We start from the raw sequence: 18,429 nt of genomic DNA, 5'->3' as shown, positions 1-18,429 counted from the left end.
ACGTACCTTGATACTCCAGTTTCCTTTTCTCCAGCTCAGCCTCCACCTGATCTAAAACCATGGCTAACTCTCCCAGAATCTTCTTCAGGTAGTTCACGTTATCGTGGTCCAAGATTTTAGCCTGACAGACACAATGTAAAAACCCCAAAAGTCAGGATGACACATGCAGCAAATAAATACTGACATGCTAAACTTTAGCTTCGTTAACAGTTAACACAATGCAGGCAGTGTAATACTAAAAAAAGAGGCATAGTCAAAGACAACCATCATGTATCAACAGGGCCGCCTTAACCTAAGGGAGGCTGAGGGGGTCATGGGCAGAGTTGTGTATAAAGAGAGTATGGCCAACCAAACAACAGGCGCCATGTTTGCTATCAAGGACGTGCGTGGCTATTATGTTACTTTTTTTGACGAAATAAACCAAAATAATACATCTATATATACAGTCGCGGTCAAAAGTTGTCATACACTTGTAAAGAACATAATGTCATGGCTGTCTTGAGTTTCCAATAATTTCTACAACTCTTATTTTTTTGTGATAGAGTGATTGGAGCACATACTTGTTGGTCACAAAAAATATTAATGAAGTTTGGTTCTTTTATGAATTTATTATGGGTCTACTGAAAATGTGACCAAATCTGCTGGGTCAAAAGTATACATACAGCAATGTTAATATTTGGTTACATGTCCCTTGGCAAAGGGACATGGACAAAGATAAGACCTTCTGGAGGAAAGTTATGTGGTGAAACAAAAAATTGAGCTGTTTGGCCACAATACCCAGCAATATGTTTGGAAGAGAAAATGTGAGGCCTTTAATCCCAGGAACACCATGCTACCGCCAAGTATGGTGGCGGTAGTATTATGCTCAGGGCCTGTTTAGCTGCCAATGGAACTGGTGCTTTACAGAGAGTAAATTAGTTTGAGTTTGAGTTTATTTCGAACATGCAAGCATACAACATGATACATCACAATTTCCAGTTTCTCTTTTCAACATGTTCGAAAAGGAGTAGGAAGAAGCAGAGCTTATTTAATCCTACCCCTTTTCTTTTACATAACAGTTGCTAAAACTTTTGTTCACTTCCTGTTCTCAATTTATTCACAATATACTCCATAAGTAACCACAATAATGTTTCAGGTTCTTCATCACGTACACAGCTACTCCTCCTCCATTTTTGTTGGTTCTGTTGATGTAGTTTAGTTCATAACCTTCCAGATCAAAATCTATTCCTTTTTTTATCATCAATCCATGTTTCTGTGACAGCAATCACTTTGAAGGGTTCGTTGATGTGTTCCAAAAAGTTCTTAATGTTGCTATAGTTTGCATACAAGCTTCTGCTATTAAAATGAATAATTGACCATTTATTATCACATTTAATGTTGCTATTATATTGTTCATCTGTATAATAAAAACAATTATTACTAATGTGGGAGAAAAAAATTTGTATCTGGATCTATATCATTTTCCAAATCCTGGTTTTTGTGATCTTTGTTGCAGACATTTTTTAGTTCCATATTTTCTTGTTCAACAATCTTTGATGTTGTTTCAATAATCTCTATAAGTGTAGGTGGATGCAATCCTGAATCTAGGTCCTCTTGTTTAGTCATCCCTTGGAACATAGTAATGTCGATGCTGAATTTAGGTGCTTGTTTTCTGTCAGAGTCCATCATCATCGTTGTTGTGGAAGCTGTGTAAACTTTAAAATGTGTCCAGGTCCTTGTTGTCATGGACAACAAGTACTCTTGCTTCTGGACCTCCATTCAGCTTGATGTAGATTTTACAGTTGGCGCTCTAAGTTCCCTGGATTTTTCCCTGCTTCCTCAAGTCGCGTGCTTTCTTGGCGATTCCAGCATTACGTTTTGTGAGATGCTCATTCATGTACACATTTGTTCCCTTCAGCTTCTTTCCCTGTCTCAGCAATGCCATTTTGGATTTTCTGTTTACGAGTTTCACGAGGACGACTGGAGTGGCGTTGTTGTTTCTTCCGTTCAGTGGGATGCATGTTTCGATGGTATTAATGTCAATTTCAATTTCTTTTGATTGCAGAAAGTTGACCACTTGCTGTTCTGCTGAGACCATATCCATTTCATCTGGTTCACCTTCATTATTCACAGCTTTCCCATAGGATCTTGGTTTAATGGGACAATGAAAAATGAGAATTACCTCCAAATTCTTCATGACAACCTAAAATCATCAGCCCGAAGTTTGGGTCTTGGGCGCAGTTGGGTGTTCCAACAGGACAATGACCCCAAACACATGTCAAAAGTGGTAAAGGAATGGCTAAATCAGGCTAGAATTAAGGTTTTAGAATGGCCTTCCCAAAGTCCTGACTTAAACGTGTGGACAATGCTGAAGAAACAAGTCCATGACAGAAAACAAACACATTTAGCTGGACTGCACCAATTTTGTCAAGAGGAGTGGTCAAAAATTCAACCAGAAGCTTGCCAGAAGCTTGTGGATGGCTACCAAAAGCGCTTTATTGCAGTGAAACTTGCCAAGGGACATGTAACCAAATATTAACATTGCTGTATGTATACTTTTGACCCAGCAGATTTGGTCACATTTTCAGTAGACCCATAATAAATTCATAAAAGAACCAAACTTCATGAATGTTTTTTGTGACCAACAAGTATGTGCTCCAATCACTCTATCACAAAAAAATAAGAGTTGTAGAAATTATTGGAAATTCAAGACAGCCATGACATTATGTTCTTTACAAGTGTATGTAAACTTCTGACCACAAAATAACGTCTCGCGGGCCGCAGTTGGCCCTCGGGCCGCGTGTTTGAGACACAGTCAACATATCAAAGGAATGGCTTCAGGACAACTACGTAAATGTCCTTGAGTGGCCCAGTCAGGGCCCAGACTTGAATCCGATGCTTCCCCTCCAACCTGATGGAGCTTGAGAAATGCAAAGAGAAATGGGCAAAGTGGAATGGGCGAAACTGCCCAAAGATAGGTGTGCCAAGCTTGTGCCGTCATATTCAAAAAGACTTAAGCTGTAATTGCTGCTAAAGGTTAATCAACAAAGTATTGAGGAAAGGGTATGAATACTTATGTACATGTGATTTCTTAGATTTTATTTTCAATACATTTGCAACAATTTCAAAAAGAAAACGTTTTTACATTGTCATTATTGGGGTGTTGTGTGTTGAATTGTGAGGACAAAAAAATAATTTATTCCATTTTGGAATAAAGCTCTAACATAAAAAGTGGAAAATGTGAAGTGCTGTGAATACTTTCCGGATGCACTGTATACAAGTACAGTATGTAATGTACTGTATATTCATTTCTACTGAAAGATGAACTGACCATGAGCTTCTTCTGCTTAGACAGGTATGGTTCTGTCAGCTGGGGCTCCTCGTGGTCTAACTTCATCAGCTCTGTTGCTGCATTGGCCAGATGTCCTGCAGTCACACACAATGTGCACAAACAGTGATCTGCTCTTATAATAGCTGCTTCATAACGATGTGTCGTGTTAGGAGCTTAAATAAATTGACATGGTTGGCCCGAATTACATTATCATAAAATTATCATCATCTCTGCACGATGCAGCGTGCTGGCTTCACTTACTACGTATTTCAGCGGTGGCGTACTTTGGGATCATAGAGTCGAGAGTGAGCTCTGGATGGAGGATGCATCCGTGCGTGTAAGCGTCCATTGGAAGGCCATCCAGTAGCTGACGATACTGCTGCACACGCTCATGGATGGGCGAGTCTGCATCTGGAATCAGCTGTGCCACTGTGTCTTTGGGTGGTGAGATGACAATGTCAAATAAACATATAAAAAGGTAAGCATATGCAAATATGTAATAATGTGGCAATCTTACTTCAGCTGTGCCTCTGGAAGATACTCTTTAATTGACCCAGCAAATTCAACACAACAAGCTGTCACCATAGGCTACATTTACTCCATTACTTAAGTAACTTTTTGGATCAGAGTAGTTGTAATGAATCATACTTTTTACTTGAGTATTTTTGAGATGCAGAAATGCTACTTTTACTCAGCTATATTAGGTTTCATTCTGATCGCCACATTTACATCATCATTATATTTATTTACTAGAGGTGTAACGGTACACAAAAATTTCGGTTTAGAGGTCACAGTTCGGTTCATTTTCGGTACAGTAAGAAAACAACAAAATATAAATTTTTGGGTTATTTATTTACCAAATTTGCAAAATCTTCCACCAAAAATATTTTTCTTAGTGGAATATTTTATGTGAAGTAATCGGAACCTTGGATAGGTCAATAATTCATAATAACATTGATTTTGATTCAATATTATGTTTTAAACAATGACAGTTTAAAAAAAAAAAAAACAGCTTAGTTTTATTAGTCAACATTGCAACTTTTTCTAAATTACATTTAACCTTTAAGCTTTTTTATTTCACTTTTGTTATGTTTTTGTTTATTTTAATAGTGTTTTTAGAATGTGCCGTGGGCCTTTAAAACATTAGCTGTGGGCCGCAAACACTTTTGACACCCCTGCTATAGATAATAAAAAATTAAATTTGATAAATCTATGGATAAAAAGCAGAGCCTGGCGACGCATGCGCGTTTATCATAACTCTCTCGCTCTCTCTGTCTCTGCCCCTCCCTCACGAATGCTGCAGCGCGCACAATTTGTTTTGTTTTTAACCCCTTCTTAACCCTGAACGTACATTGAAAATACACGCAACCCTAACTCAAAATACCGGACATTTGGAGCATTTAAGAAACTCCGCTCTGACAGCTCCGCAAAAGAGGACATGTCCGGTGAAAAGAGGACGTATGGTCAGTCTATCGTAGCCCGTTAGCTGCTAGCATGCCATGTGTTGTGCCTCGGTGTGCATTGTTTACACAACGTGCGTTACGCTACTTAATATGTCCGTGTGGAAACTCGTTTGGTACACCTCCGAACCGAACCGGAACCCCCGTACCGAAACGGTTCAATACAAATACACGTACCGTTACAACCCTATTATTTACTATTTGCAAAGATGAATTAGTTAATCAGACCTCTTCTCTGTCACATGACACTGTTTCACCAATCCAACGTAAGCACAAGTGACGTTTTCACATGACCCGCCCCACACTGTAAAAAGTGGCATGACGGCGCGCGACTCACAGTCGGAAGAGACAAAAGGCCCAATATACTAAAGACTTTCGAGTACGAGAACACGCGCAAACTTGATAGCAAATGGAAAGCTGATCTTTTAAAAAAGCTCCTGCGCACAGGATTGCGACTCTTAAGTGTTCAAAATAAGGGGCGGGATCTATTTAACATGTCTGTCTTCATGAATATGCAGAATACGAATACTGTACATGATGATCATCAAAACACAACAATCCTGGGAGAAGAAGATGCCAATATGATCATTTAGCGCACTCATTCTGATTTATCAAGGCTGAAACTGTTCTGCGGGCACTATTTTGCCTCTTAATTTAGCATGTCTGCAAGGTTTGTGCAAACTGACACAGTTGCGCACACATGGCTGTAAGAAAGGAGGGTGCAAAAACACCTGGACGGAGAATCCTTCGTCCTACGTATGTGTGTGTCAACATATATGGACTATCTGAAATAATACCTATTAGACATATTGTCTATTCAGCAATATCATTTTGTAGTTTAATAGCAGCTGGATGACTTAAGGGGATGACCAACATATTCAATTAATGAGTTTTGGTGTCTAGTGGCGTTTTTTTTTTCCAAATGGGGTTCGTTTTTTAATTTAGGAAATATACTGTTATAATATATCTTCTATATGAAAACAATACGTCTTGCAATAGGCATTTTGTTGCGTTTGGATCATTCCAGATGCAGGAATGTGCTGCTGTGATGTGACGCTCCACCGGATCCCTGCAGAGCACATAGTCAGGGTGCTAAAAAGTGTTTCTGTTGATTGTATATTGCAGAACTGGCGTTAAATATTATTCATTGTATATTGCAGAACAGGCGTTAAATATTATTCATGTATGCTGCCTTTTGAACATTACAAAACCCACAGGCTGGAGAGCACAATAACATGAACATGGAGGGAAATTAATGTTTCCATGGGCACATAATGTCGGTAGTACAAGCAAAAACCTAATGTAGCGTCCCAACAGAAATACCAAGCCTTACTGTTATTTTTAAATTGAATTGCTGACTTCAACCCATCTACAGCAGCCCTCATAACACTGTTAGCGCTGCAGCGCAAGGCCTAGCTATTAGCAGCAACAACAACACAGCACTTCCTTATCATGCACAAATGATGTTTTCATAGTCGTTTTTTGCACATTCTCGCTGTTCTGTATTGCTGCAATAATTATGATAATTTGTTGTAGATTTTATTCCTTATTTTTTAATATATGACTTAGTAATAATTACATTTTTATTATTGAAATATTTACATTTTTATCATTGTCTGTTTAACTTTGAATGTCACAAAATTCCATAAAAATAAAAAAGCATTGTTTTTCTTTAACAAAAATGTGTATGTTTTACATTATTAAGTGCTGTTTGGCACCGTTTAAAAAAAAAAGTTTTAGTACAAGTATTGGTTAAAACAATACCCATTCCTGGTTGTGTGTCGCTGCTGTTTTTGCTGTGATATATGTTATATCATACTGTTGAATTTATTACTTAGTTATCATTTCATTTATATTACAGTATTTAATTTTCTATTATATTCAACTTGGATGTCACAAAATTCTGTACCAATAAAAAAGGCATAAAACAAATAAAACAATGTATATTTTTTCATTTTCTATGTACCGTTTCGACAGTTTAGGCACCAATATCATTTTAAAAGTACAGGGGCCGTATTTATCAAGCTTCTTAGAATTACTCCTAAGAAGTCTGCTAAGAGTTGACTTATGAGTAAAGAAATTATTCGCTGAAAGCTGCACTTAAAAGTTAGTTATCAAGCGTCTTACTCACACTTTCAGCTAAGTGTAGGACTGAATCTTAAGTGTCACACTCAGAGCTGAATTACGACATTACTAAGTGCCGTAAACGGAATTTTAGGTGACGTAATTTCTGTGTCCATAGAAATGACCAATCACGGTAGGGAATCCCTTGTCTAAGAATAAAGAAATATCTTAGAAATATTTAAGTGGACAATGGGAGTGTATATTTTGACAATAAACTACAAAATAATACAAAACAAACAAACAATATTGGCAATGAATCAAAAATAAATGTTTCCTTTTCTTTCCAATTCGTTAATTAGGCAACTAATTTGAAACTGGTGTGGGTGGCTCTATATATACTAGCCCACTGTAGCCACATGCAGAAATCAACATGGAATCGAAAATTATTAAATCTGTGACAAAAATAATACCCGCTCTGTCTAAACGATACCGTTTGATCAGCTGCTCGTCATCAAACAAAGCCAGGACATCCTTCTGCTCCCTGAAGGTTCGCGCACGTCTCTCTCGCCTCAGTGCCATCCCACGCTGGCAACTCCTAACCACTTAGGACACCTCTGAAGGTCTCTTAAATATCGTGGAGAGTAAGAGTGATTCTTAGACTTAAGAAAGTTGATAAATAGCTTTTATTCTTAAGTTTGAGAGTAGGACAAAATTTCGCAAATTCTCAGGACTTAAGTGTAAAATGGCACTCTAAGACGCTTGATAAATACGGCCCCAGATCTGGCCCTGGTAACTGTTAAAATGTACTGTACACTATACCCATCCTTAGTAAATTGTAACAAGTACAATTTAAAGATGCTCGATTGGACAATAATGCCTATCATTCTTCATTGTAGTGATTATAAAAAGGATATGTTTAATCTAATCAGAAACATAAGAAAGCTGGAGCCTGCTGATTTAGATCAATCTGGACTGATCACCAGTCAATGACAGGACACACATGTGACTGCTGAAGAAGTTAGTGGAAGTTTGTGGACGGTCGCGCTGCTCCTGGCAGAACTCCAGAAGATGCGTTATCAGTCCCAAGGCAAGTGAGCCATGCAGTTTTCCTCCAGTGCTTACAATTATCAGCCTCTACCCATAAGGCCAATTTTCTGGAGTTTATAGGGATGGCATATAAATATTAAATATTGCACTTATACCATAAGTGTAATATTTGGATGATTATAATAATGTGCAGTGGCAGTTGTAGATGTCACCAGTGTGGCGGTTTGAGGAAACACTCGGTTGTTTTTCCAAACACGACTTTAATGACAAACTGGCAACATGAGAATGCTAAACAGAAAGTGCTTTAAATTGAATGGCTTTTTAAATACATTGAGACAAAGTCTAAGTTCATTGTGTTCTTCATGGTGTTTTTGAAACTACAATTATTTCCTCAGAATTTTCAACTAAGTGTTTTGCCAAGAGGATTATTTGTAATGTGTACATTTTCAGAATGTGCTTGTTCTACTTTTGGCCAAAGTAAACAATCTGAAGTTGTCTTTATTTTTAAGTAGATATGCCATGATTTTACCAGTCATGCCCCCTTGGGAATAGATTTTTCTCCATGCGGCCCCTGAGCTACAAGGAGTTTCACACCCCTGGTCTACACACATATCGAGTGTAACAATATCAAGTACAAGAGCCGTATCGAGTCAAAACTACAATGATTACATCAAAATTTTTTATCAACACAAAATCTTTTTTAACAATATTTACCGTATTTTGGTCATTTTAAGCATTACCGGAACGGAAGCTCTTTCCTGTTTCCAGTTTTGCGTAAGCAATCCATTAATTCGGCATAGCTTGGCTCAAAGTTCCAGATTTTCAGCGTGACCATGTTGCACTCTCTCGGCTTCTGTCTGCTCCAACGTTTCAGCCTCTTCTTTGTGCTCACTTCTAGAAGCAGCAGTTCAACCTCCGTATGTTTAATTTAAAAAAGATAACGTTGTGAATCCTCATTTGTCCAAAAATAATCGTCTTCGTTGTGTATTACCAAGTATGCCATAATTAGAAAACACACTTTGATTCCGGGAGTCGGAACAAATTTGTCAGAAGTCAGAAGTGTGCTGCTATGGAAACGGAAATAAATGTGCAAAATAATTAGTCCTATCCCTTAGGGCTGCAACAACTAATCGATTAAATCGATTAAAATCGATTCTAACAATAGTTGCCGATTAATTTAGTCATTGATTCGTTGGATCTATGCTATGCGCATGCGCAGAAGCAAATGTTTTTAAAAAATTTTTTTATAAACCTTTATTTATTAACTGCAACATGTACAAACAGCTGAGAAACAATAATCAAAATAAGTATGGTGCCAGTATGCTGTTTTTTTCCAATGAAATACTGGAATAGATAGAAATGTAGTTTGTCTCTTTTATCCGATTATTAATCGATTAATCAAAGTAATAATCGACAGATTAATCGATTATTAAATTAATCGTTAGTTGCAGCCCTACTATCCTTACATTTTGCGCGTTTCCGTGAAGGTAATGGTGTCCCAATGACTGTTTTCATGTAGGTGTAGCGGGCATAGCGAGGAGTAGTGTGAATCTAGCCCTTCAGAAAGGCATTTCAGATGCTGACTTGCATAAATGCACAATTTCTGCATAAGTTATATAGTATATCACATGTTAGTTTGGAACGTTAGTTCGTAATGTTCGCCAGCTAGCCACACTAGCTAACATTAGGCTAAAATACTAAATAAAAATACTAAAACTTTAAAGCTTGTGAATGTAATTATAAGCAACTGTGCCTTAGTATTTCTGTGTGCTGTGCTACAATGTCTGAGGGATTCCCGGCTGTATAGTATTGTCCGTCCAGCCATTATGCTGTTATGCAATTTCCTGGGAGCCTCAGACCAAGAAGGAGATGGCCAATGACTGCAGAAGTCCCTTGTCTTACTTTATTTTGCAGCCATGCATGAAAGCTGCACGAGGCACTGGGGGATATGTGCCTCATTGCTTTTTCAAGAATATAAAACCTGACCGGCATTTTGTACTCAGTCTTGCATTCAGAGCGTAGTTCTATAAATGCATTTGTTTTAACCATGTTTTTAAAGACCAATTTCTTGCAGTATATATATATGTACAATTGCAATAGAGTGCCAACACCTTAACACAATTGTTTAAATGAAATGGAGGACTTATATTGTGAGTTAAATGATAAATAAATGGGTTATACTTGTATAGCGCTTTTCTACCTTCAAGGTACTCAAAGCGCTTTGACACTATCTCCACATTCACTCATTCACACACACATTCACACACTGATGGCGGGAGCTGCCATGCAAGGCTCTAACCACGACCCATCAGGAGCTAGGGTGAAGTGTCTTGCTCAAGGACACAATGGACATGACGAGGTTGGTAGAAGGTGGGGATCGAACCAGGAACTCTCAGGTTATCAAAATTACACTACAGCTGAAATCAAGGTAACATAACTACAAACTTAACCAATGTGAAGACGGTAGATTTAAGCATGAAATAAGATAGAACAAACAAATGCAGAAACACACATTTTTACAATTTTAAAGTACCAATGATTGTCACACACACACTAGATGTGGTGAAATTTGTCCTCTGCATTTGACCCATCCCCTTGGAGAGCAGTGGGCAGCAGCGGCGCCGCGCCCGGGAATCATTTTGGTGATTTAACCCCCAACTCCAACCCTTGATGCTGAGTGCCAAGCAGGGAGGTAATGGGTCCCATTTTTATAGTCTTTGGTATGACTCGGCTGGGATTTGAACTCCAACTTACCGATCTCATGGAGCTCAGCGTGCGCATCACGCCGTCAACCAATTGCGAGCGCTGCACGGAACTACAAATATGATGGTCATGTTGACTTAAGTCTTTGCATCTTACCATTTCGTTATTTTTAAGTGGATCATTTTTAATAAAATAAGGTATTGTGTGTCGCTTCAGCATCAGTCTGCCGCCATCTGCTGCCAGCTTCAACAGGAGCAGCTGATTGCTTGCAAATGCGCTGATTGGAGTGGCGGCAGCCAATCCAGAGGGCATTTAAAGTCAGCTGACACGTCATCTTTAAACAGTGTCATGTGTGACGTAAGTTACCCTTTAATTGCTATTGCGACATCCAGTGGACACATTTAGAACAGCAGTTCTCTCATTAAAAAATGACAGCTCATTTTTATATTTAGCAAACTCATCTTGTGGGCCCTGGCCGGATTAAAGCCGTACGTTTGATACCCTTGGTGTAGACCAGGGGTAAGGAACCTACGGCTCTCGAGCCAGATGTGGCTCTTTTGATGACTGCATTTGGCTCTCAGATCAATCTTAGCTGACATTGCTTAACACGATAAGTAATGAATAATTCTGCTGGTAATCACAGTGTTAAAAATAACGTTCAAAATATAAAACATTCTCTTGCATTTTAATCCATCCATCCATTTTCTACCGCACCTGTTCAAGAAGTCGCATTAATGGTAAGAAGTATTGTATTTATTATTGGTTAGCTTCAGAATAACAATGTTATTAAAAACAATAAGAGACTTAGTATACTCTAAAAATGTTGCTCTTACTTTAAGGCCTACTGAAACCCACTACTACCGACCACGCAGTCTGATAGTTTATATATCAATGATGAAATCTTAACATTGCAACACATGCCAATACGGCCGGGTTAACTTATAAAGTGCAATTTTAAATTTCCCGCCACACTTCCGGTTGAAAAAGCCTTCGGAGGATGACGTATGCGCGTGACGTAGCCAGTAGAACACAGGTATGGCTTCTCCATTGAAGCCAATACGAAATAGCTGTTTTCATCATTATTCCACAGTATTCTGGACATCTGTGTTGGTGAATCTGTTGCAATTTGTTCATTGCATTATGGAGAAAGAAGCTGAGCAAGCAAAGAAGAAAGTCGGTGCGAAGCGGAGTATTTTGCGAGGGAAGTCAGCAACACAACACAGCCGGTGTTTCATTGTTTACATTCCCGAAAGATGCAGTCAAGATCGAAGAACTCGGACAACAGAGACTCTTACCAGGAGGACTTTGACTTCGTTAACAGACGCAAATGCGATACCGTGAGTACGCTTCCAAACATTTGATCGCTTGCTATAACTAGCTCGAGCTAGTAGCTAGGAGCTAGCATAACAAACACCTAGGTGTTTGTTATGCGGGATTAATTTGTGGCATATTAAATATAAGCCTGGTTGTGTTGTGGCTAATAGGGTATATATATGTCTTGTGTTTATTTACTGTTGTAGTCATTCCCAGCTGAATATCAGGTCCCACCCGCGTGCTTCCAAACATTTGATTGCTTGCCCGTACGTGCGTGTCATGTATGTAACTTTGGTTAAATATATAAGCTTTATGAACCTTGGGTTAGGTGAACGGTTCTTTGGGCTGAGTGAGTGTGTGTGTTGTGCAGGTGTTTGAATTGTATTGGCTGGTTATATAGACGGGATCCCGTCCATATTACCCGCTCGAGCTATAACTAGCTCGAGCTAGTAGCTAGTAGCTAGCATAACAAACACCTAGGTGTTTTTATGTGGGATTAATTTGTGGCATATTAAATATAAGCCTGGTTGTGTTGTGGCTAATAGAGTATATATATGTCTTGTGTTTATTTACTGTTTTAGTCATTTCCAGCTGAATATCAGGTCACCCTCGGCTCTCACAGCATCTTCCCTATCTGAATCGCTTCCACTCCCCACTAGTCCTTCACTTGCACTTTACTCATCCACAAATCTTTCATCCTCGCTCAAATTAATGGGGAAATTGTCGCTTTCTCGGTCCGAATCTCTCTCACTTCGTGCGGCCATCATTGTAAACAATAGGGAACTTTGCGTGTTCAATTGACTACGTCACGCTACTTCCGGTAGGGGCAAGCCTTTTTTTATCAGATACCAAAAGTTGCGATCTTTATCGTCGTTGTTCTATACTAAATCCTTTCAGCAAAAATATGGCAATATCGCGAAATGATCAAGTATGACACATAGAATAGATCTGCTATCCCCGTTTAAATAAAAAAAATTCATTTCAGTAGGCCTTTAAAAATGCTCGCATTTAGTTGTATTCAGTGTTAAAAAATATTATATGGCTCTCACGGAAATACATTTTAAAATATTTTACTTTCATGGCTCTCTCAGCCAAAAAGGTTCCCGACCCCTGGTGTAGACTCACCCTTTTGTTTACATTCAAGAGGACTAGCTTGCTGTTAGCGATGACTGTGAGCTATTGTATCCCCCAACAGTGTGTAGTGAAGCATGTTTAGCTATTCCTCGCCCTGCACGGATGATATTAGTAAGGAACTTACTTTATTTGTTACTAGCTGTCAAGGGACGCACTTTGTACCGTATTTGTATTAAGTAAGTGGCCAACAGAGCCGATTATTTTGTTTTCATGTTCCCTGGTTGGTGCGCCCTGTAAAAGAAAAAGGTAAATTGTGACGTCACACGCCAGTTTTGACAGCAGTTTCACCACAGTCGAGACAGGCACCGGTCAAGCATCCTGTCAGTCCAGCAGATAACTAAAGTAAGTGTATAAAAGTTAAAATACAAGTGTTCTGCTAACTATGTTTGCATTGAGTGCAATATTTATGTGAGGGTGTTTGTTTCGTCACTGAGTGCTGTTGGTCCGAGGTCCAGCACACGTTGTCATTCAATGAGGATTTTACACATCCAGTTTGCACCCTTTGGAGTGTGAGTGTGTGTGATGCTTTTATTTAATGACAAATTACACAAAAAGACAATAATCTCACTTAGAGGAGATATCCTTAATACATAAAGTACACTTTAAATGTCGCCAGTTATATTAGTGAAACAAATATCTTTCCTCTCTTTCTGTCACAGTAGTTTTCATCATGATGAAAGTTGGAGACCCACTCTATCATAAAGCTGCACAATGAATGTATTATGTTTTAAGTTAAGCAGGACACACCCGTTGAAGAAATATGTTTATATTTTTATTAAGACAAAAAACCAACATGTGCACTTAATTATTACTGTACTTACTGTCACCAAGTTTTGAGCAAATCAATGACTTACAGTTCAGTAAAACATTTACAAAACGTTCCCGTGTGACATTTTGACTACAAAATTTCTTTTGTATCCAAATATTAGGGTATTTTTAAAGAACATTTTTGTTCATGCAAGAAAATAATAACCTGGGATTAATCACAGAATTAGAGAGTGATTATTCTGATTAAATTAATCACTTAACATCCCTAATATATATATATATATATATATATATATATATATATATATATATATATATATATATATATATATATATATATATATATATATATATATATATATATATATATATATATATATATATATATATATATAGACATATATAAATATATATATATATATATATATATACATATATATATATATATATATAAATACATATATATAGACAAATACATACATACATATATATATATATATATATATATATATATATATATATATATATATATATATATATATATATATATATATATATATATATATATATATATATATATATATATATGTATATATATATACATATACATATATATATATATATATATATATATATATATATATTTATATATGTCTATATATAGGCATATGTATGTATGTATGTATGTATTAGGGTACAAATTAAGTACCGCGGTACTCATGAATTTAAAACGATACTATACTGACTTTTCATCTGCATCCTGCCATGCGGCGATGACGTACAGAGTGGAGGAGCATGTTGAGTGTGTCAGTGCGCACACACTCACAGAGTACTCAAGCAGAAACACAGAGGAGAGGAAAAATGGCAAATAAAGGCAATTCTATTGGTTAATAAAGAGGGTGCATGAAGCACAATATGAAGGTATTTGGGGTTCAAAACTATCGATGAAGATGACGCTTTGAACTCGGAAGGGCAACGCTGCAAGCGCTGCTTAAAACATGCCTCGCCATAGGTAGCATGATTAAAGTATTACCACCTTTGCTTCACGTTTAGCTAAACAATCGATCAGATCGACAGGTAATGTTGTGCACATACAGATACGTAGGCACACACACAGCTGTTTGCTTGATGCCAAATATTAGCGCCGTCGGAACCGCCCACATGGCGCAAACTAATGCAAGTGAAATGACATAATTTTGTAATAAATTGCTACAGCCTGTGTTTTATCTTTAACAATGTGTTTTTACTTGCTACTGTACATGTCTTATCTGTGTACTTTTAGCCTTAGCATTGTTTTTAGCAATTACTAATGATAGTATTTGTCCTAAAGCACAGACCAAGAGTGGCAACAACAAATCATTAAACATTTAATACAATGTCAGTAAAGCTTCCTCTTCTATTCTAACCTAATCCTAGATTATGGCAGGCTGTATGTGATGTATAAACTAGTACGTTGTTCTTTGAGTGCAACAAGAAAAGCCCAATGTGTTTATTGCCTTTTAATTTTTATTTTAATCTTCTAAAATTATTCTTTGAGTGCCATAAGAACCATATGTAACCATATCGTAAGATTGATTAAATGAAGCCAAAAATGACTTTTTATTTTGGTCCCCTTTATTTTGAAAAGTATCAAAAAGTATTGAACATATTGGTTTTGGGACAACCCTAATTGTGGACATTCTAATAATAAGCATATGTTCTGCATATGCATAAAACATTCACGCAAAATGGATTGCACCTTCTATTTTGCTCTCTTAAAAGAGGTGGTCTGCGCACAAGTTTAGTAGATCAGCTTTGCGTGGGCCATCAAGTTTGCAAATGTTTTAATACAAACAAAACCTTTAGTAGATCAGGTACTGATTAAACCGGGATAGACTCTCGGTTCTCTGTGACCTGGAACAGGATAAGTGTAAAACAATGGATGCATGTTCTTATTACAATTTAGTGTGAAATCGTTCCACTTGTACTGTAATTGTTGCATCACAGTTGAAGCACATGTGGTTAGCATGGCTTCTGACCAGAATGTGGGCTTAGTATGTTTTCACAGTGCTTATGGTACTTAGGCTTACGTACTTTGTTTTTTCCCCCCAAAAGCAACCTCCCACATTATGCAACAGCATGACTTTTTGCATGAAATCCTAATAAAATTCTCAAGACAACATGACTTCACCTCCGACAAAGTTGGTCTCCAGGTAGTCTATAATCTGGTTGTAGTCGCTGATGATGTTGTCGCCGTGGAGGAAGACAGGCACCTCCTCGCCAAGGTTCAGCCTCATAAACCATGGCTCTTTGTGCTCCTGCAGTGGCAAGCTCACATCTCTCTCCTCACACACCAGCCCCTTCTCGTGGATGACAAGACGGACCTGCATAAAACAAAATGGACCACCGTGATGATCAATGTTGAATCATGTTCAAAAACATGTTGAAAACAAGACAGATCTGTGACAAATCAAAGGATGAAACCAGTCTGAAGAAGCGCTATGATGTTTAGATGAAACTGGGTTAGTTGAAAAGTCGCTTTGCAATCATAAGTGAGCAAAACTCGCAGTCAAGCTCCTTCTCGAGTGGCATGAAGGATAAATTAAAGCCTGCTGGGGACTATTAGTGACAATAAGATTAATAAGAGGTGATAACAGATGTCTTCATCTTGCCGCCCAGAAGGCACAAAGTATAGCTTCATGGTTAGACAAAGTGTCATCAAATGAAAACTATTTAGTTACACAGGCAGCATTTATTGGCCTGGTCTGCAGGAAATTACGCTGCAGAGTCAAATTGAATCTAGAAAAGTGAGATACTTCTGGGGCCTGTAGTGAAGCAGGCTGCAACATTGCAGACACTTTTGCCAAAGCAGATTTGTTACGTAATCATGTTAGTCACTCGTCATCATGCCAAGTGCTTCAGCTGCTCAGAAGGCACACAATAAACTTTTATCTACTTGAGAATTGAACTGGCATGGGTCAACCTACCGTACGGCGAACATAGATTGGAGAACTGGACGGTCTGATCAGTGATGCTTTACTCCAGTATTTAAAGGGCCTCTCTGATGCTGACAACACTGAAACTTATTTCATAATTCATGTCTATGAGCAAAATAGGCATATTAGTGATTTTAGGTTTGTTTACTAACGATTTTCATCACGTTTTGAAACACCCAGTCTTGGCTCCAAAATGTGGGCGGGCCTGCATCAATCTGATGACGTCACCTAGAAAAGACTGGAGCCAATTTCATATTGCGTGTTAAGGGCCTGATCTACGAAAGGTTTCCGTGTATTAAAACTGATCTACTAAACTTGTGAGCAGAGGATTGCATCTCTTATGTGAGCAAGATAAGGAGCGGAATCCATTTAACGTGTCTGTCTTCATGATTATGCAGAATATATGCTTATCATCAGAAGGCCAACAATACTGGGGGAGAAAACGCAAATATACTGTAATTATTAAGCACATGCAGTGTGATCTATCAAGGCTGAAACTGTTCTGCAGCCACTGTTTTGCATCTATATTTAGTCCGTTTCGAAAGAACAAGCAAACTAGCCGTTGCGTAGAAATAGCTGTGAGAAAGGAGCCGATTGCGCTGCAGCTCCGTCCTCCGTATGCTTGTCACACATTACACTTTAGACATATTGTCTATTCCATAATATAATTTTTAAATTTTTTAGCTGCGGAATGACTTAAGGGGCTGTTTAAAACCAATTAAATTGCTAAGTTTTGGTGTCGGCTAGCATTTTTCTAATGATGTTTATTGTTTTCATATAGGAGAAAAATAACAAATCTCCTGTATGAAAAAAATAATAAAAAGGGTTTGGGTCAGAGTTTGGATGGAAAAAATGTAAATGACTAAAAGCCAAATGTTATCCTGAAAATTAGGAGCACCCTCGGGTCAGAACCTGAGGGAGTAACCTGAAAGAAAACAGATAAAGAAGAACTGACCGGGCGCTCACAAAGGAGAGAAAAAGTAGGTAAGCTACTAATATTCTATTTTGCGTCCTCTTCTACTGATGTTCTCCTCAAGAAGCATGAGGAAATGCTGAAAGTGCATGAGGAAACAGGCTATGGTGTCAATGGCAGAAGAGATGGAAGAGCAAGGAAACCTGGAAGTGGTGATTCGTTTATGTTTATGTTTGTGTTCATAATGTTAACCATATCGTCTTTTTGTAATCATGGACCAGCATGAAAAAACATGCAATTAAGTAATGAAAATAACAGTTGCACATGCTTTTATCCACGAAAAGATAAAGAGCCCCCTCTTGTTGTGACGTCATAGCATATTGAGGCTGGCAATTGAAAGGGGGCGTTCCAGGTACAAGTAGTTATCTACTGATTACGCAAAAAATATTGTGGGAAACGAAAGATTCATTTTGAGGAGCAAAACATTCTTAAAGAGAACTTGTTAGTGAAATTTCAGTCATCTGGATGTTATGGGCCCTTTAAAGGGGAACTGCACTTTTTGGGGGAATTTCGCCTATCGTTCACAATCATTGTGAAAGACATGATGGATGTTTTTTTTTTTATGCATCCTAACTCGTAAATAAAATAAAGTTGGAGGTCCTCTACACCGCCCATAAAACCCAATAAAAAAAACATAAAAAAACCGCCAACAGTATTCCATTTATATTTTGTGACTTGAAT

At 37.9% G+C, this 18,429-nt stretch overlaps 1 protein-coding gene across 1 annotated transcript in view; it reads right to left on the bottom strand.

Annotated features, from left to right (window-relative positions):
• gdap1l1 (ganglioside induced differentiation associated protein 1-like 1) overlaps positions 1-18,429 on the bottom strand; it is a 48,732-nt gene that overhangs the window by 5,743 nt on the left and 24,560 nt on the right. Inside the window, exons 2-5 of the mRNA XM_062053479.1 lie at positions 15,971-16,163; positions 3,572-3,745; positions 3,311-3,405; positions 7-121 (exon numbers count right to left, since the gene is read on the bottom strand). Of these exons, the coding sequence (XP_061909463.1) occupies positions 7-121; positions 3,311-3,405; positions 3,572-3,745; positions 15,971-16,163 (577 nt within the window). The remainder of the gene's footprint in view (positions 1-6; positions 122-3,310; positions 3,406-3,571; positions 3,746-15,970; positions 16,164-18,429) is intronic.

This window comes from Entelurus aequoreus, linkage group LG07 (genome assembly GCF_033978785.1).
Source record: "Entelurus aequoreus isolate RoL-2023_Sb linkage group LG07, RoL_Eaeq_v1.1, whole genome shotgun sequence".
Lineage (NCBI taxonomy): Eukaryota > Metazoa > Chordata > Actinopteri > Syngnathiformes > Syngnathidae > Entelurus > Entelurus aequoreus.
The sequence above is the reverse complement of the archived record's forward strand: the minus strand, read 5'-3'. Positions and strand labels throughout refer to the sequence as shown.